The 16,371-nt window shown below is 47.0% G+C and overlaps 1 protein-coding gene across 1 annotated transcript in view; it reads right to left on the bottom strand.

The window, feature by feature from the left end:
• LOC141145769 (lymphocyte antigen 6E-like) overlaps positions 1-14,038 on the bottom strand; it is a 135,062-nt gene extending 121,024 nt beyond the window's left edge. Inside the window, exon 1 of the mRNA XM_073632646.1 lies at positions 13,695-14,038. Within this exon, the coding sequence (XP_073488747.1) occupies positions 13,695-13,813 (119 nt within the window). The 5' untranslated portion in view covers positions 13,814-14,038. The remainder of the gene's footprint in view (positions 1-13,694) is intronic.
• Between the last annotated feature and the right edge of the window lie 2,333 nt (positions 14,039-16,371).

The raw sequence follows: 16,371 nt of genomic DNA, 5'->3' as shown, positions 1-16,371 counted from the left end.
ATTTCTATACTGTAAAAGATGTGTTATTGGAATAATTATGCATGTCAGGAATTCGCTGTTGGTCTATAAATTCCGTACATAGAACACGAGTATAAGTGAAAAAAAGTGATAACAAATAAGGAAGAGGTGCTAAACAGCCGTCTGCATCTGGGTCCCAGAAGGAGAGACTGGGGCGGCAGGACAGTGATTATTATTGTTCCCTGCCACCTGAGGAAAAACCCTCAAGAAATGGCTTGAAGACCTGACCGTTCGGAAGAGTGGGGTTTTTTTCCGTGACCATGAATTTGCAATAATTGCATGCCCCACATTTAAAAGTTCCCTTATATTTACAGTGAGTTTTATTTGATTCCCCCTTAAATTCACTGGTGATAATTCTATCTCTCAAGGATGTGGCCCGTTTAAAGGTAAAGAGAGGTTTGGGAGGAACAAACGGTCCCAGTGCTGGATCACATTGTAACATATGCCAGTATTTTTCTATGATGTTTTTAATTCGCTCCTGTTGATTACTATACTTTGTAATGATTCTGATGGCATTCATGTCATTTTTACTTTTAAATTTCTCAGAGTGGAGTAGCTTTTCTCTTGGTTGTAGAGAGGCTTTTTTAAAAGATCGTTTTCACCGGTTCAATACCGGGCAATTTCACCCCCTTCCTTCCCAGGCCAATTTTTAGTTTTCAGCACTGTCGCATTTTAAACGTCAATTGCGCGGTCGTGCGACGTTGTACCCAAAAGAAATTAACGTCCTTTTTTTCACCACAAATAGAGCTTTTTTTTAGTGGTATTTGATCGCCTCTGCGGTTTTTATTTTTTGCGCTATAAACAAAAGAAGAGGGACAATTTTGAAAAAAACACAATATTTTTTACTTTTTGCTATAATAAATATCCCAATTTTTTTTTTTAAAAACACATTTTTTCCTCAGTTTTGGCCGATACGTATTCTTCTACATATTTTTGGTAAAAAAAATCGCAATAACCGTATATTGATTGGTTTGCGCAAAAGTTATAGCGTCTACAAAATACGGGATAGATTTATGGCATTTTTGAAAAAAAAATATTTTTTAATTTTTTTTTAGCGGCGATCGCGATTTTTTTTCATGACTGCGACATTATGGCGGGCACATCGGACACTTTTGACATATTTTTGGGACCATTCACATTTATACAGCGATCAATGCTATAAAATTGCCTTGATTACTGTGTAAATGTGACAGGCAGTGAAGGGGTTAACCACTAGGGGGTGGGGAGGGGTTAATATGTTTCCTAGGGAATGATTCTAACTGAAGGGGGAGGGGAAGCACTAGGGCAGGAGACCGATCAGTGTTCCTCCGTTCTGGGAACACAGATCACTCTCCTCAGAGCTGACAGGCTGTGGATCTGTGTGTTTACACACACAGATCCACATGCCGGCCCGGTTAACGGGCAATCGCGGGTGCCCGGCGGACATCGCGGCCGCCGGGCACACGCAACAGGTCCCGAGGAACGCGGCGCGCGCGCGCGCCCCCTAGATGGCCGGGAATCCCAGGACGTCATATGACGTCCACCCAGGATGGGAGATCCCATCTGTGGACGTCATATGACTATGGGCAGGTAGGGAAGTGGTTAATGAAGCGTGAGAGTAGCCCCGTAGTAGCAATCTCTCTCGTAGTTTGTTTGCCTCTATTTTAAAGGTATTGTCGTTTGAGCAGTTTCGTCTCACCCTGAGGTACTGGCTATATGGAATCGAGTCCATAAGGGGTTTAGGATAGAAGCTGGTGGCATGCAGAATTGCATTGCTCGCAGTGGGTTTCCTGTACAGTCTACTCAAAATGGCTCCTCCTTATCCTCTATAGGCTTCCACATCCAAAAATGTAATACATTGTTTGTCAAATGACATGGTAAAGTTTAAATTAAAGTCGTTACGATTCATCCTCAAAAGGCATTGTTGAAGTAAATCTGATGGTCCGTCCCAGATGATGAAAATGTAATCGATGTACCGGTACCACCCAAGGATGTGGTCCGTGTACATCGATAGAGCCTCATCATCTAGGAATATGGCCTCCCACAACCCCAGGTACAGGTTGGCATACGATGGGGCACAACATATCCCCATCGCAACCCCCTGCACCTGGAGGTAGTGGGAGCCATTAACCACTTGACGACCGCCTCACGCCGATGTACGTCGGCAAGGTGGCACGGACAGGCAAAATCACGTACATGTACGTGATTTGCCTTCCACGGGTGGGGGGTCCGATCGGTCCCCCCCCCGGTGCCCGAGGCAGTCGCCATTTCTTCCCGGGCAATGAGAGGTGAGGGGGCGGCCATCCATTGTTGGCCACCCCCTCCCGATCGCTCCCGGCGAATGAAAATGCTTCCTTTCCCTCTGTAATGTAAACAGAGGGAAAGGAAGTGATGTCATCTCTCCTCGAGCCGGTCTTTTCGTCGCCGCGCCGAGGAGAGAAGACATCCAAGTAAGTCTGCACAACACTACACATTCAGTAGAACACGCCAGGCACACTTGTCACCCCCCATCACCCCCCGATCACCCTCTGATCACCCCCCTGTACCCCCTGTCACTCTGACACCAATAGCATTTTTTTTTTTTTTTTTTGCATTGGTGTCAGGTTGTGTCAGTTAAAAGTTTTAGGGCAGTTAGGTTAGCCCCCTTTAGGTCTAGGGTACCCCCCCTTAGGTCCAGGGTACCCCCCTAACCCCCCTAATAAAAGTTAACCCCTTGATTACCCCCCGTCACCAGTGCCCCCTAGTTAACCCTTTCACCAGCGATCACCGTATAAGTGTTACGGGTGACGCTGGTTAGCTAGTTTGTTTTTTGTAGTTTATTACAGTTTATTACAGTTTATTATAGTTTATTATAGTTTTAGGGCACCCGCCGTTTATTACCCTATAAAGGTTTAACCCCCTAATTGCCCGGCGGTGATAGAAGTTAAGTTTTTAGGGGCAGATAAGGTCTGCGTCGCCCCAGGCAGCGTCAGGTTAGCGCCAGTACCGCTAAAACCCACGCACGCAGCATACACCTCCCTTAGTGCTATAGTATCTGAGCGGATCGATATCTGATCCGATCAGATCTATACTCCCCAGCAGTTTAGGGTTCCCTGAAACGCAGTGTTAGCGGGATCAGCCCAGATACCTGCTAGCACCTGCGTTTTGCTCCTCAGCCCAGCCCTGCCCAGCCCACCCAAGTGCAGTATCGATCGATAACTGTCACTTACAAAACACTAAGCACACATAACTGCAGCATTCGCAGAGTCAGGCCTGATCCCTGCGATCGCTAACAGTTTTTTGGTAGCGTTTTGATACAGTCGCCAACAGTCAGGAGCTTTTTTGCCTGTGAGTCTCACTAGTGTACCCCTAAATTTAGAGCCCAAAATGGCAAATAGAAGGTACACTAGTGAAGAGGCCTACACGTTTCTGAGTATGACAGATAGTGAAGAGGAAGTCACTCATCTGTCAAGTTCAGGCTCAGAATACGAACCTGTAGAGGACAGCGGCTCCATGACAGATAGCTCTGACGACAGAGTTGTGGTCCCTGCTAAGGTCAGGCGTACCAGACCCCAATCTTCTTCTGTCCTTGAAGTGCAAGAACCGCAGGGCTCTCGTATGGAGCAGAGCAGTACTAGCGCCGCTACTCCTTCTGGTGAACTGGCAAGCACCAGCGGCCTAGTACACCCTGGTCGTACATCCAGCACTGCAGTATCACGTGGTGACGTGGCGAGTCCCATAAGTGCAGTTCAAGCTGGCGAGGTGGCTAGCACTAGTAGTGTCCCGCTGCCACCAAGAAGACAAAGACAGGCCCGTCGTGCCCATAGTGCCCTTCCTGCTGCATTGGCCAATCCGAATTGGGAACCTTCCACTTCTGCAGCACCCGTACTTCCCCCTTTCACTGGCCAAGCCGGAATTCAGGTGGAAACAGTTGACTTTACGCCACTGGATTTTTATTCACTGTTTTTCACCGAAGATCTCTATAGATCTATTGTGGACCAAAGCAATTTATACGCTGGTCAACACATCGCCGCTAATCCCCAGTCCTCCCTTGCCAGAGATTGGAGACCAATTACGGTCTCCGAATTTAAGACCTTTCTGGGCCTTTCCCTCCTCATGGGGTTGAATAAAAAGAGTAAGTTGCGGTCATATTGGTCCACTGACCCAATTTACCATTCACCCTTGTTCTCTGCTTCCATGACCAGGGCACGAGACGAGCAGATTTTGCGGTTCATGCACTTCAACGACAATGAACTCTGTCGTCCTCGTGGAGACCCTGCATACGATCGGCTCTACAAAATTCGGCCCCTCGTAAACCACTTCAACCAACGTTTTGCAGACTTGTTTACCCCCCATCAAGTTGTCTGCGTTGATGAGTCCCTGATTAAGTTTTCTGGCCGCTTGTCCTTCAAACAGTACCTTCCCAGCAAGCGTGCCAGATACGGGGTCAGGATTTATAAGCTCTGTGACAGGGCCACAGGCTATACATGTAGATTTATGGTTTACGAGGGAAAAGATAGTCACGTAGAGCCGACAAACTGCCCTGACTACATAGGAAGCGCTGGCAAGATAGTGTGGGACTTGGTGTCACCCTTATTCGGAAAGGGGTACCACTTGTACGTGGACAATTATTATACGAGCGTGCCACTTTTTAGTCACTTGTTTGATCAGCAGATTGGAGCATGTGGCACCGTGCGACCTAATCGCCGGGGCTTTCCCCAGCGGCTTGTAGATTCCCGTCTTAGGCTGGGGGAGAGAGCCTGCTTGAAGTATAATAATTTGCTTGCTATGAAGTGGAGGGATAAGAAGAATGTTTTCGTTCTCACCTCCCTTCATGCAGACACGACGACCCAAATTTCTACGGCGACTGGTGTTGTGGAGAAACCCCTCTGTGTCCACGAATACAACCTTAATATGGGAGGGGTGGACCTCAACGACCAGTTGTTGGCGCCGTACTTAGTTGCCCGTAAGGCCAGACGCTGGTACAAAAAAGTGTCTGTATACTTATTTCAATTGGCTTTGCTGAATGCTCATGTGCTATACAGAGCTTCAGGACGGACTGGATCCTTCCTTAAATTCCAGGAAGAGATCGTCAGAGCCCTTCTGTTTCCAGACGGTGCTCTACCTCACCTTCCCTAACCAAATGCAGTAAGCCGGCTGCATGAGAGGCATTTTCTTTATGCCATCCCGAGTACCCCTACCCAACGAGCCCCCCAAAAAAGATGTCGTGTCTTCAGCAAGCGCGGATTTAGGCGTGACACCCGGTCTTATTGTCCCTCCTGTCCTGGCAATCCTGGTCTTTGCATGGGTGAATGCTTTGAACGCTACCATACAGTAGTTGAGTATTAGCGTAGGGTTCAGCACTGCACAGACTAGGCACACTAACACAGGGTCTCCCAAGATGCCATTGCATTTTGAGAGACCCAAACCTGGAACGAGTTACAAAAGTTAAAAGTTACTAAAAAAAAGTGTAAAAAATAAAAATTAAAAAAAAAATTAAAAAAAATAAAAACACAAAAAAAAAATATAAAATAAAAAAACCAAAAATAGTTGTTGTTTTATTGTTCTCTCTCTCTATTCTCTCTCTATTGTTCTTCTCTTTTTTACTCTATTCTATTCTGCAATGTTTTATTGTTATTATGTTTTACCATGTTTCCTTTTCAGATTTTTCATACTTTACCGTTTACTGTGTTTTGTTGGTAACCATTTTATTGTTTTCAGGTACGCCATTCAGTTGCAGCGCGGATTTATGTATCTTGACAGCAACAGCGTTTGCTCCCACGATATATAAAGCCGTGACTCCAGCGCTGTCGGAGGTGATTTCACCACCACAGTTACATACTTCAGCATATATGCCGAAGCGTGGGGGCAGCAGTGGGTGGAGGAGCAATTTGCTCCTGCCTTTTGCGGGAGGATGCCCCCATGCTTCGGCATATATATATATTTTAGGCACAGGTTGCGTTAAATGTTTTATTTTTTACTATTTTTTTTTTGTATTTGCTTTGCAGGTATGGTAAGTCTTACTGTTATACTGTAATGTTACTTTGTTTTATTGTTAACCATCATTTGCTTAGCAGGTACGCCATTCAGTTGCAGCGCGGATTTATTTATCTTGACAGCAACAGCGTTTGCTCCCACGATATATAAAGCCGTGACTCCAGCGCTGTCGGAGGTGATTTCACCACCACAGTTACATACTTCAGCATATATGCCGAAGCGTGGGGGCAGCAGTGGGTGGAGGAGCAATTTGCTCCTGCCTTTTGCGGGAGGATGCCCCCATGCTTCGGCATATATATATATTTTAGGCACAGGTTGCGTTAAATGTTTTATTTTTTACTATTTTTTTTTTGTATTTGCTTTGCAGGTATGGTAAGTCTTACTGTTATACTGTAATGTTACTTTGTTTTATTGTTAACCATCATTTGCTTAGCAGGTACGCCATTCAGTTGCAGCGCGGATTTATTTATCTTGACAGCAACAGCGTTTGCTCCCACGATATATAAAGCCGTGACTCCAGCGCTGTCGGAGGTGATTTCACCACCACAGTTACATACTTCAGCATATATGCCGAAGCGTGGGGGCAGCAGTGGGTGGAGGAGCAATTTGCTCCTGCCTTTTGCGGGAGGATGCCCCCATGCTTCGGCATATATAAATGGTGCATGTATGCCCATCATTAGAAGTGGGTGGATGAAGGGAGGTATTCTAATGGTGGGCATACCCACCGATCAATCTCTTTTTTTCGTTCAGCCCACAGGCTGCATGAAAAAAAAGTTTACAATATATGCCTAACAAGGACCAGCAACGTACTGGTATGTTGCTGGATAGGGATGAGCTTCGTGTTCGAGTCGAAGCCATGTTCGACTCGAACATCGGCTGTTCGATCGTTCGCCGAATTGCGAACGATATGGGCCGTTCGCGCCAAATTCGTGTGGCGCGTCACGGCCCATAATTCACTGCGGCATCGCAGTGCATTGCTTGCTGATGATTGGCCAAGCATGCACTATGACCCGCATGCTTGGCCAATCACAGCGCCGCCTTAACAGAGAGCCATAATTGGCCAAAGCCAAGGAGGCTTTGGCCAATTATGGCTCAGGGGATTTAGTACACGCCCCACACTATATAAGGCCGCCTACACGGCGGCCCTGTGCAGTATGTTCCGGTGTGCTTAGAGAGAGAGAGAGACAGTGTCATTTCATTTGAGTTAGCTAGATTAGGCAGGACAGTCAGTCAGTTAGCTGCACTTAAAGTGTATTGTGTATATATATGCATCCCAGGTGTTGCATATATATATATATATACACTGTATTCAGTTTAGCTAGATCCGTTCCTGTTATCTTCTAGACTATTTACATTTAGTGCAGTGCGTCCTGCTCACAGTGTTCAGCTAGATCCGTTCCTGTTATCTTCTTACTGACAGGCAGGCTTGTCTTGTTACAGTATTTTAAAGAAAATTACTGGTGTTCTTTTCATCCTATTAGTACCACAGTCAGGCAGCTAGACTATTTACAGTTAGTGCAGTGCGTCCTGCTCACAGTGTTCTGCTAAACCTACAAGTTAGTGGGGTGCGTCCTGCTCACAGTGTTCAGCTAAACCTACAAGTTAGTGGGGTGCGTCCACCTCACAGTGTTCAGCTAAACCTACAAGCTAGTGGGGTGCGTCCTGCTCACAGTGTTCAGCTAGATCCGTTTCTGTTATCTTCTTACTGACAGGCAGGCTTGTCTTGTTACAGTATTTTAAAGAAAATTGCTGGTGTTCTTTTGATCCTATTAGTACCACAGTCAGGCAGCTAGACTATTTACAGTTAGTGCAGTGCGTCCTGCTCACAGTGTTCTGCTAAACCTACAAGTTAGTGGGGTGCGTCCTGCTCACAGTGTTCAGCTAAACCTACAAGTTAGTGGGGTGCGTCCACCTCACAGTGTTCAGCTAAACCTACAAGCTAGTGGGGTGCGTCCTGCTCACAGTGTTCAGCTAGATCCGTTTCTGTTATCTTCTTACTGACAGGCAGGCTTGTCTTGTTACAGTAAATACAGCTACCTGAAGAAAATTGCTGGTGTTCTTTTGATCCTATTAGTACCACAGTCAGGCAGCTAGACTATTTATAGTTAGTGCAGTGCGTCCTGCTCACAGTGTTCTGCTAAACCTACAAGTTAGTGGGGTGCGTCCACCTCACAGTGTTCAGCTAAAGCTACCTGTAGAAGGTTGGTGGTGTTCTCATACTACAGGCAGGCAGTTGATTTTGCTAGCTGCAGTATCAGTACATATATATATATATATATATATATATCCCAGCTTAGTGCAGCTACAGGCCATTAGTATGTCTGGAAGGCCAAGAAGGAGAGGCAGACAGTCACAAGCCAATAAGAGAGGGCAAGCAGGCTCTGTGTCTAGTGCTGGTCGTGGAGATGGTGCATCCTCATCAGCACGTGGCCATGGGACACGCTTGGCCTTTTTTTCGGCAGCTGGCCATGTTGAGCCGCAACATGTGGAAGACTTGGTCGAGTGGATGACCAAGCCGTCCTCATCCTCCTCATCCTCTCTCACCCATGCCCAGGGTACTTTGTCTGGCAAAGCAGCGGCCTCTTCCCTCGGCTCAATGTCATCAGTGACTCCTTCCCTAGCCCCACCATGTCCTCCTGAGGAGTCTCTCGAACTGTTTGATCACAGTGTTGGGTACATGCTCCAGGAGGATGCCCAGCGTTTGGAAGGCTCTGATGATGATACTGAGCTCGATGAAGGCAGTAACACGAGCACGGACAGAGGGGGTGCCCAAGAAGGACAGCAATCTGGCAGTCATGCTCCCCCTGCTGCAGCATACTGCCAGGTTTGCTCCAGTGATGAGGAGGGAGGGGATGATGAGGTCACTGACTCAACGTGGGTGCCTGATAGGAGAGAGGAGGAGGAGGAGGAGGCGGCACATCACCAACGAGGCAGGATGCCCTCCAGGGGCCAGCCTAAGGGCAGCACATTGACTGCATCACACCCCAAAGCTCCACATGTGCAGGGCGCTGCAGTCTCTGCGCGTTATTCAAAAAGTTCTTTGGTGTGGGCCTTTTTTGAGACGAGTGCATCAGATCGCACCGCTGCTATTTGCAACATATGTCTCTCGCGTGGCCAAAACATCTCCCGCTTGGGTACCACATGCTTGACCAGACATATGTTGACCTGCCATGCAGTTCGTTGGCAAGCGTATCTAAAAGACCCACACCAAAGAACAAAGAGGACCTCTGCTTGCTCCTCATCAGCTGAGATTTCCAACCCCACTAGACCTTCAGTCCTCTCTGAGACCTGCACTGAGAGGAATGAAGGTGTAGAATTAGGTGTGTCACAGCCACGTACTTGTGGGCAATCTGATTTTGGTACACCGACGTCAGATTGTACCAGGCAAATTTCCCTGCCCCAGCTGCTGCACCGCCGAAAGAAGTTTGCTCCCAGCCATCCACATGCCCAACGGTTGAATGCTAGCTTGGCAAAATTGCTAGCACTTCAACTGCTGCCTTTTCAGTTGGTAGACTCTGCCCCCTTCCGTGAGTTTGTGGAATGTGCGGTTCCTCAGTGGCAGGTACCCAATCGCCACTTTTTCTCACGGAAGGCGATTCCGGCTCTCTACCAGCATGTGGAAGGCAATGTCCATGCCTCGCTGGACAGGGCTGTCAGCGGTAAGGTGCATATTACCGCTGACTCATGGTCCAGCAGGCATGGACAGGGACGTTACCTAAGTTTCACGGCGCATTGGGTGACTCTGCTGGCAGCTGGGAAGGATGCAGGACAAGGTGCAGTAGTGTTGGAGGTTGTTCCGCCACCACGCCTCCAAAATGCTAATGATTGTGACACACCTCTCTCCTCCACCCCCTCCTCTTCTTCTTCCTCCATGGCCTCTTCCTCGGAACCAGCGGTGCTCCGTAGTCGTTCAAGGGGCTACGCAAGTACGCAGGCCAAAAGATGCCATGCGGTGCTTGAGCTGGTGTGCTTGGGGGACAGGAGCCACACTGGGGCAGAGGTTCTGTCAGCTCTGCAGGGGCAGGTTCAGAGGTGGTTGATGCCACGCCAACTTAAGGCAGGAATGGTGGTTTGCGACAATGGCACCAACCTCCTCTCTGCCCTCCGACAGGGACAAATGACCCATGTGCCCTGTTTGGCTCACGTCCTTAACTTGGTGGTGCAGCGGTTCTTGGGCGGGTACCAGGGCTTACAGGATGTCCTGAGGCAGGCCAGGAAAGTCTGTGTGCATTTCCGCCGGTCATATAATGCCAGTGCTCGGCTGACGGACCTCCAAAAGGAGTTTAACCTGCCCAAGAACCGCCTAATCTGTGACATGCCCACCAGGTGGAACTCAACGTTGGCCATGCTGCAGCGGCTGCACACGCAGCAGAGGGCCATCAATGAGTACCTGTGCGACTATGGCACCAGGACAGGGTCAGGGGAGCTTGTTTTTTTTTCCCCACGCCAGTGGGCCATGATCAGGGATGCATGCACTGTCCTGTCACCATTTGAGGAGGCCACGAGGATGGTGAGCAATGACAGTGCATGCATCAGTGACACTGTCCCCCTTGTCCACCTGTTGGAGCACACGCTGCATGGAATAATGGACAGGGCACTTGAGGCAGAACAGAGGCAGGAAGAGGAGGACTTCCTTAGCTCTCAAGGACCCCTTTATCCAGACAGTGTTCCTGCGTGCCCGCCGATCACACAGGAAGAGGACGAGGAGGAAGAGGAGGAGGAGGAGGAGGAGGAAGATTGTGTCAGTATGGAGGTGGAGCCTGGCACTCAGCATCAGCAGCAGTCTTTAAGGGATCAGTCCCAAGAAACACATGGACTTGTACGTGGCTGGGAGGAGGTGGCTGCGGACCATGTCGTCCTTAGTGACCCAGAGGACTCCGGACCGAATGCCTCAACAAACCTACGCTGCATGGCCTCCCTGATCCTGCAAAGCCTGCGTAAGGATCCTCGTATTCGTGGTATCAAGGAGAAGGACCAATACTGGCTGGCAACCCTCCTTGATCCACGTTACAAGGGTAAGGTTGCAGACCTTATCTTGCCATCGCAGAGGGAGCAGAGGATGAAACATCTTCGGGAGGCCTTGCAGAAAGGTCTGTGCAACGCGTTCCCAGAGACTGGGAGGTTACAAACTCCTGTTTCTGGACAACGTGTTGCTGAGGCTTCGGTCAGTCAAAGAAGGAGCGGTGGAGAAGGTGGCCGTCTGACCGATGCGTTCAGACAATTTTTTGGTCCGCAGCCCCAAGGTATGATCGGTTCCAGCAACCATAGCCAGCGTCTGTTTTACATGGTGCAGGAATACCTAGGGGCAAGATCAGACTTGGACACCTTTCCCACCGAAAATCCTCTGGGTTACTGGGTCTTGAGGATGGATCACTGGCCAGAGCTTGCACAGTATGCAATTGAGCTACTGGCCTGTCCTGCATCCAGCGTTCTTTCGGAACGCACATTCAGTGCTGCTGGAGGCGTGGTAACCGATCACAGGGTGCGTCTGTCCACTGACTCGGTCGATCGACTGACCTTTATAAAAATGAATGAGTCTTGGATCACCACCAGCTACCAAACACCTGATGCTGATGTAACCGAATAATTTTTTTTTGAAATCTCAGATCCCTTCAAAGACTGCCTATGCTGATGCTGAGTGACTATCCCTGAGTAATTATCCTCTTCCTCCTCAATCATCACGCTGATAGCTTGTAAGAACATTTTTGGTTCTGGGTGCCACCGCCAGTGCCTAAGGCACAATTTTTCAGCCCCTGTTTAACAGGGGCGTGTAATTACGATTTTTGATGTAATACTTTGCAGCAGGGCTCGTTCCTGCATTCCAACTAGAGTGTCTGTGAAGGGTTGCAGTGTTGTGGCACCAGCACCAGTGCCTAAGGCCCAATTTTTCAGCCCTTGTTTAACAGGGGCATGTAATTACAATTTTTGATGCAATACTTTGCAGCAGGGCTCGTTCCTGCATTCCAACTAGAGTGTCTGTGAGGGGTTGCAGTGTTGTGGCACCAGCACCAGTGCCTAAGGCCTAATTTTTCAGCTCCTGTTCAACAGGGGCATGTAATTACAATTCTTGATCTAATATTTCACAGCAGAGCCCTGTGAGGGCTTACAGTGTTGTGGCCACAGCAACACCTAAGGCCCAAATTTCTGCTGAGTATATAGGGCAGGACCCTACTTTCAAACAACTAACTTACAAACGACTCCTACTTGCAAACGGAAGGAGACAACAGGAAGTGAGAATAAATCTACCCCTAGGAAGGGAAATTCTCTCCTGTAAGAGTTAATATGGGAAAAACATTTCTCCTTTCCACTGATGCTTTCCAATCCATTGGGACAAAAAGTGAGGTGAAATCTTCTGAAGAGGAGGAAAGACAGCAAAACAAATGTCACAGGGGTGATAACCCTTCCCTATGTTTTCCAAAAAGCTTAAAAAAGATTTTTTGGCTGGAGCTAAACACGTTAAAAATGTACTCGTTCTAAATTACAAAGAGATTCTACTTAACAACAAACCTACAGCCTGTATACTGCTGTTCAGAGTATATAGGGCCTGGTGGCCCCACACCTTTCCTTATTTTAATTTGGGTGCGGGGTTCCCCTTAATATCCATACAAGACCCAAAGGGCCTGGTAATGGACTGGGGGGTACCCATGCCGTTTGTCTCACTGATTTTCATCCATATTGCCAGGACCCGACATTACATTAAACCCAGTGGCGGCTGGTGCTCAAAATTTTTGGGGGGGCGCAAACAAACTGAAAAATTCTGAAAAAAAAACATCAATCGCAGCCTGTGTCATCAAAAACGCAGCCACTGTGTCATAAAAAACGCATTCACTGTGTCATCAAAAACGCATCCACTGTGTCATCAAAAATGCATTCACTGTGTCATAAAAAACGCATTCACTGTGTCATCAAAAACGCATCCACTGTGTCATCAAAAATGCATTCACTGTGTCATCAAAAACGCAGCCACTGTGTCATCAAAAACGCATCCACTGTGTCATCAAAAACGCAGCCACTGTGTCATCAAAAACGCATCCACTGTGTCATCAAAAACGCAGCCACTGTGTCATCAAAAACGCAGCCACTGTGTCATAAAAAACGCATCCACTGTGTCATCAAAAATGCATTCACTGTGTCATCAAAAACGCATTCACTGTGTCATCAAAAACGCATTCACTGTGTCATCAAAAACGCATTCACTGTGTCATAAAAAATGCATCCACTGTGTCATCAAAAACGCATCCACTGTGTCCACTGATCCCAGAAACCATGATTGTTCCTTAATAACAGCCAGCATCTCTTTGAACAAGGGAGAAGAGGGGCAAGTTATCAAAGAAAGATAATCACAGTGATTTGGGGGGCTGGGAGAGGATGCTGTATGTGCTAGGGGCCACTTTGGGAGCAGAGAGGATTTGTGCTGGGGGGGGTCTAATTTTATATTCAACCCCCCTTCTAGCACAAATCCTCTCTGTCCCAAAGTGGCCCCTAGCACATAAAGCATCCTCTCCCAGCCCCCAAAATCACTGTATCTTTCTTTGATAACGTCCTGTGTATGTGTCCATTCTCCTCCCCCTCCCCCTCTGTCTGTGTATAGGTGTCTTCAGTCCGTGTGTAGTGAGACAGGAGGGAGGGGGGGAATGGGGAAGAGAGGGACAGATACATGCAGCTGTGCTGGAGCTCACCCTGCTTGCCAGACAGCAACACATCCCTCATATGGCTCTTACCTTTCTCCTGCAGCTCCGCTCAGCTGAAGAACGGAGCTGCCGACATCACTTCCGGCTCTCGTCTTCTTCACGAAAGCCGGAAGTGACCTCAAGATTTGAAAAGCAATGCTCCCGCCCATAGAATCACACTGATTCTACGAGCAGAAGCTAATCGGCGTTTTCATTTGCGCCACAAGGCGGGTTAAAAGCCCGCAAATGAAGCGCCGTGTCTGCAATCTCGTGATTGCATTGACGTGGCGCTTCCCATAGTGCACTGGCGTCCGGCGCCACAGTGCACTTTGTTGAAGGACTTTTTTTTTTTTTGTTCTTAAAGGGGCCGTTTTAAAAAAAAATTTTTTTTTTTTTTTTTTTTTGAAATTTTTTTTTTTTTTTTTTTGACTACAGGAGGGGGGGGCGGCGCCCTGGTGCCCCCTATGGACGGGCCGCCACTGATTAAACCCGCAAGCAGTTTTAAATGAGATTTTTTCCTTTAAAAATGACATTTGGTGCAGGGACTGTTCTAAACACGGGAAACACGCGTCACTTTACAGGCATACTATAGACACCCCTCAGGTACGATATTTAAAGGAATATTTCACTTTTTTTTTTTTTACTTTAAGCATCATTAAAATCACTGCTCCCGAAAAAACGGCCGTTTTTAAAACTTTTTTTTGCATTGATACATGTCCCCTGGGGTAGGACCCGGGTCCCCAAACCCTTTTTAGGACAATACCATGCAAATTAGCCTTTAAAATGAGCACTTTTGATTTCGAACGTTCGAGTCCCATAGACGTCAATGGGGTTCTAACGTTCGTGCGAACTTTCGGTCCGTTCGCAGGTTCTGGTGCGAACCGAACCGGGGGGGTGTTCGGCTCATCCCTATTGCTGGACTTTGAGTGGTTATACCAGAATGATGCCTGCAGGTTTAGGTATCATCTTGGTATCATTCTTTTCAGCCAGCGGTCGGCTTTCATGTAAAAGCAATCCTAGCGGCTAATTAGCCTCTAGACTGCTTTTGCAAGCAGTGGGAGGGAATGCCCCCCCTCCCCCACCGTCTTCCGTGTTTTTCTCTGGCTTTCCTGTCCCAACAGGGAACCTGAAAATGCAGCCGGTGATTCAGCCAGCTGACCATAGAGCTGATCAGAGACCAGAATGGCTCCAAACATCTCTATGGCCTAAGAAACCGGAAGCTACGAGCATTTCATGACTTAGCTTTCGCCGAATGTAAACAGCGCCATTGGGAAATTGGGAAAGCATTTTATCACACCGATCTTGGTGTGGTCAGATGCTTTGAGGGCAGAGGAGAGATCTAGGGTCTAATAGACCCCAATTTTTTCAAAAAAGAGTACCTGTCACTACCTATTGCTATCATAGGGGATATTTACATTCCCTGAGATAACAATAAAATTAATTTAAAAAAATAAAAATGAAAGGAACAGTTTAAAAATAAGATAAAAAAGCAAAAAAATAATAAAGAAAAAAAAAAAAAAAAAAAAAGCACCCCTGTCCCCCCCAGCTCTCGCGCAAAGGCGAATGCAAGCGTCGGTCTGGCGTCAAATGTAAACAGCAATTGCACCATGCATGTGAGGTATCACCGCGAAGGACAGAACGAGGGCAGTAATTTTAGCAGTAGACCTCCTCTGTAAATCTAAAGTGGTAACCTGTAAAGGCTTTTAAAGGCTTTTAAAAATGTATTTATTTTGTCGCCGCTGCGCGTTTGTGCGCAATTTTAAAGCATGTCATGTTTGGTATCCATGTACTCGGCCTAAGATCATCTTTTTTATTTCATCAAACATTTGGGCAATATAGTGTGTTTTAGTGCATTAAAATTTAAAAAAGTGTGTTTTTTCCCCAAAAAATGCGTTTGAAAAATCGCTGCGCAAATACTGTGTGAAAAAAAAATATGAAACACCCACCATTTTAATCTGTAGGGCATTTGCTTTAAAAAAAATATATAATGTTTGGGGGTTCAAAGTAATTTTCTTGCAAAAAAAAAAATTATTTTTTCATGTAATCAAAAAGTGTCAGAAAGGGCTTTGTCTTCAAGTGGTTAGAAGAGTGGGTGATGTGTGACATAAGCTTCTAAATGTTGTGCATAAAATGCCAGGACAGTTCAAACCCCCCCCAAATGACCCCATTTTGGAAAGTAGACACCCCAAGCTATTTGCTGAGAGGCATGTCGAGTCCATGGAATATTTTATATTGTGACACAAGCTGCGGGAAAGAGACAAATCTTTTTTTTTTTTTTTTTTGCACAAAGATGTCACTAAATGATATATTGCTCAAACATGCCATGGGAATATGTGAAATTACACCCCAAAATACATTCTGTTGCTTCTCCTGAATATGGGGATACCACATATGTGGGACTTTTTGGGAGCCTAGCCGCGCACGGGACCCCGAAAACCAAGCCCCGCCTTCAGGCTTTCTAAGGGCGTAAATTTTTGATTTCACTCTTCACTGCCTAGCACAGTTTCGGAGGCCATGGAATGCCCAGATGGCACAACCCCCCCAAATGACCCCATTTTGGAAAATAGACACCCCAAGCTATTTGCTGAGAGGTATAGTGAGTATTTTGCAGACCTCACTTTTTGTCACAAACTTTCGAAAATTGAAAAAAGAAAAAAAAAATACATTTTTCTTGTCTTTCTTCATTTTCAAAAACAAATGAGAGCTGCAAAATACTCACCATGCCTCT

This window comes from Aquarana catesbeiana, linkage group LG05, assembly GCF_042186555.1.
Source record: "Aquarana catesbeiana isolate 2022-GZ linkage group LG05, ASM4218655v1, whole genome shotgun sequence".
NCBI lineage: Eukaryota > Metazoa > Chordata > Amphibia > Anura > Ranidae > Aquarana > Aquarana catesbeiana.
This window is presented reverse-complemented; position numbering and strand designations above follow the sequence as displayed.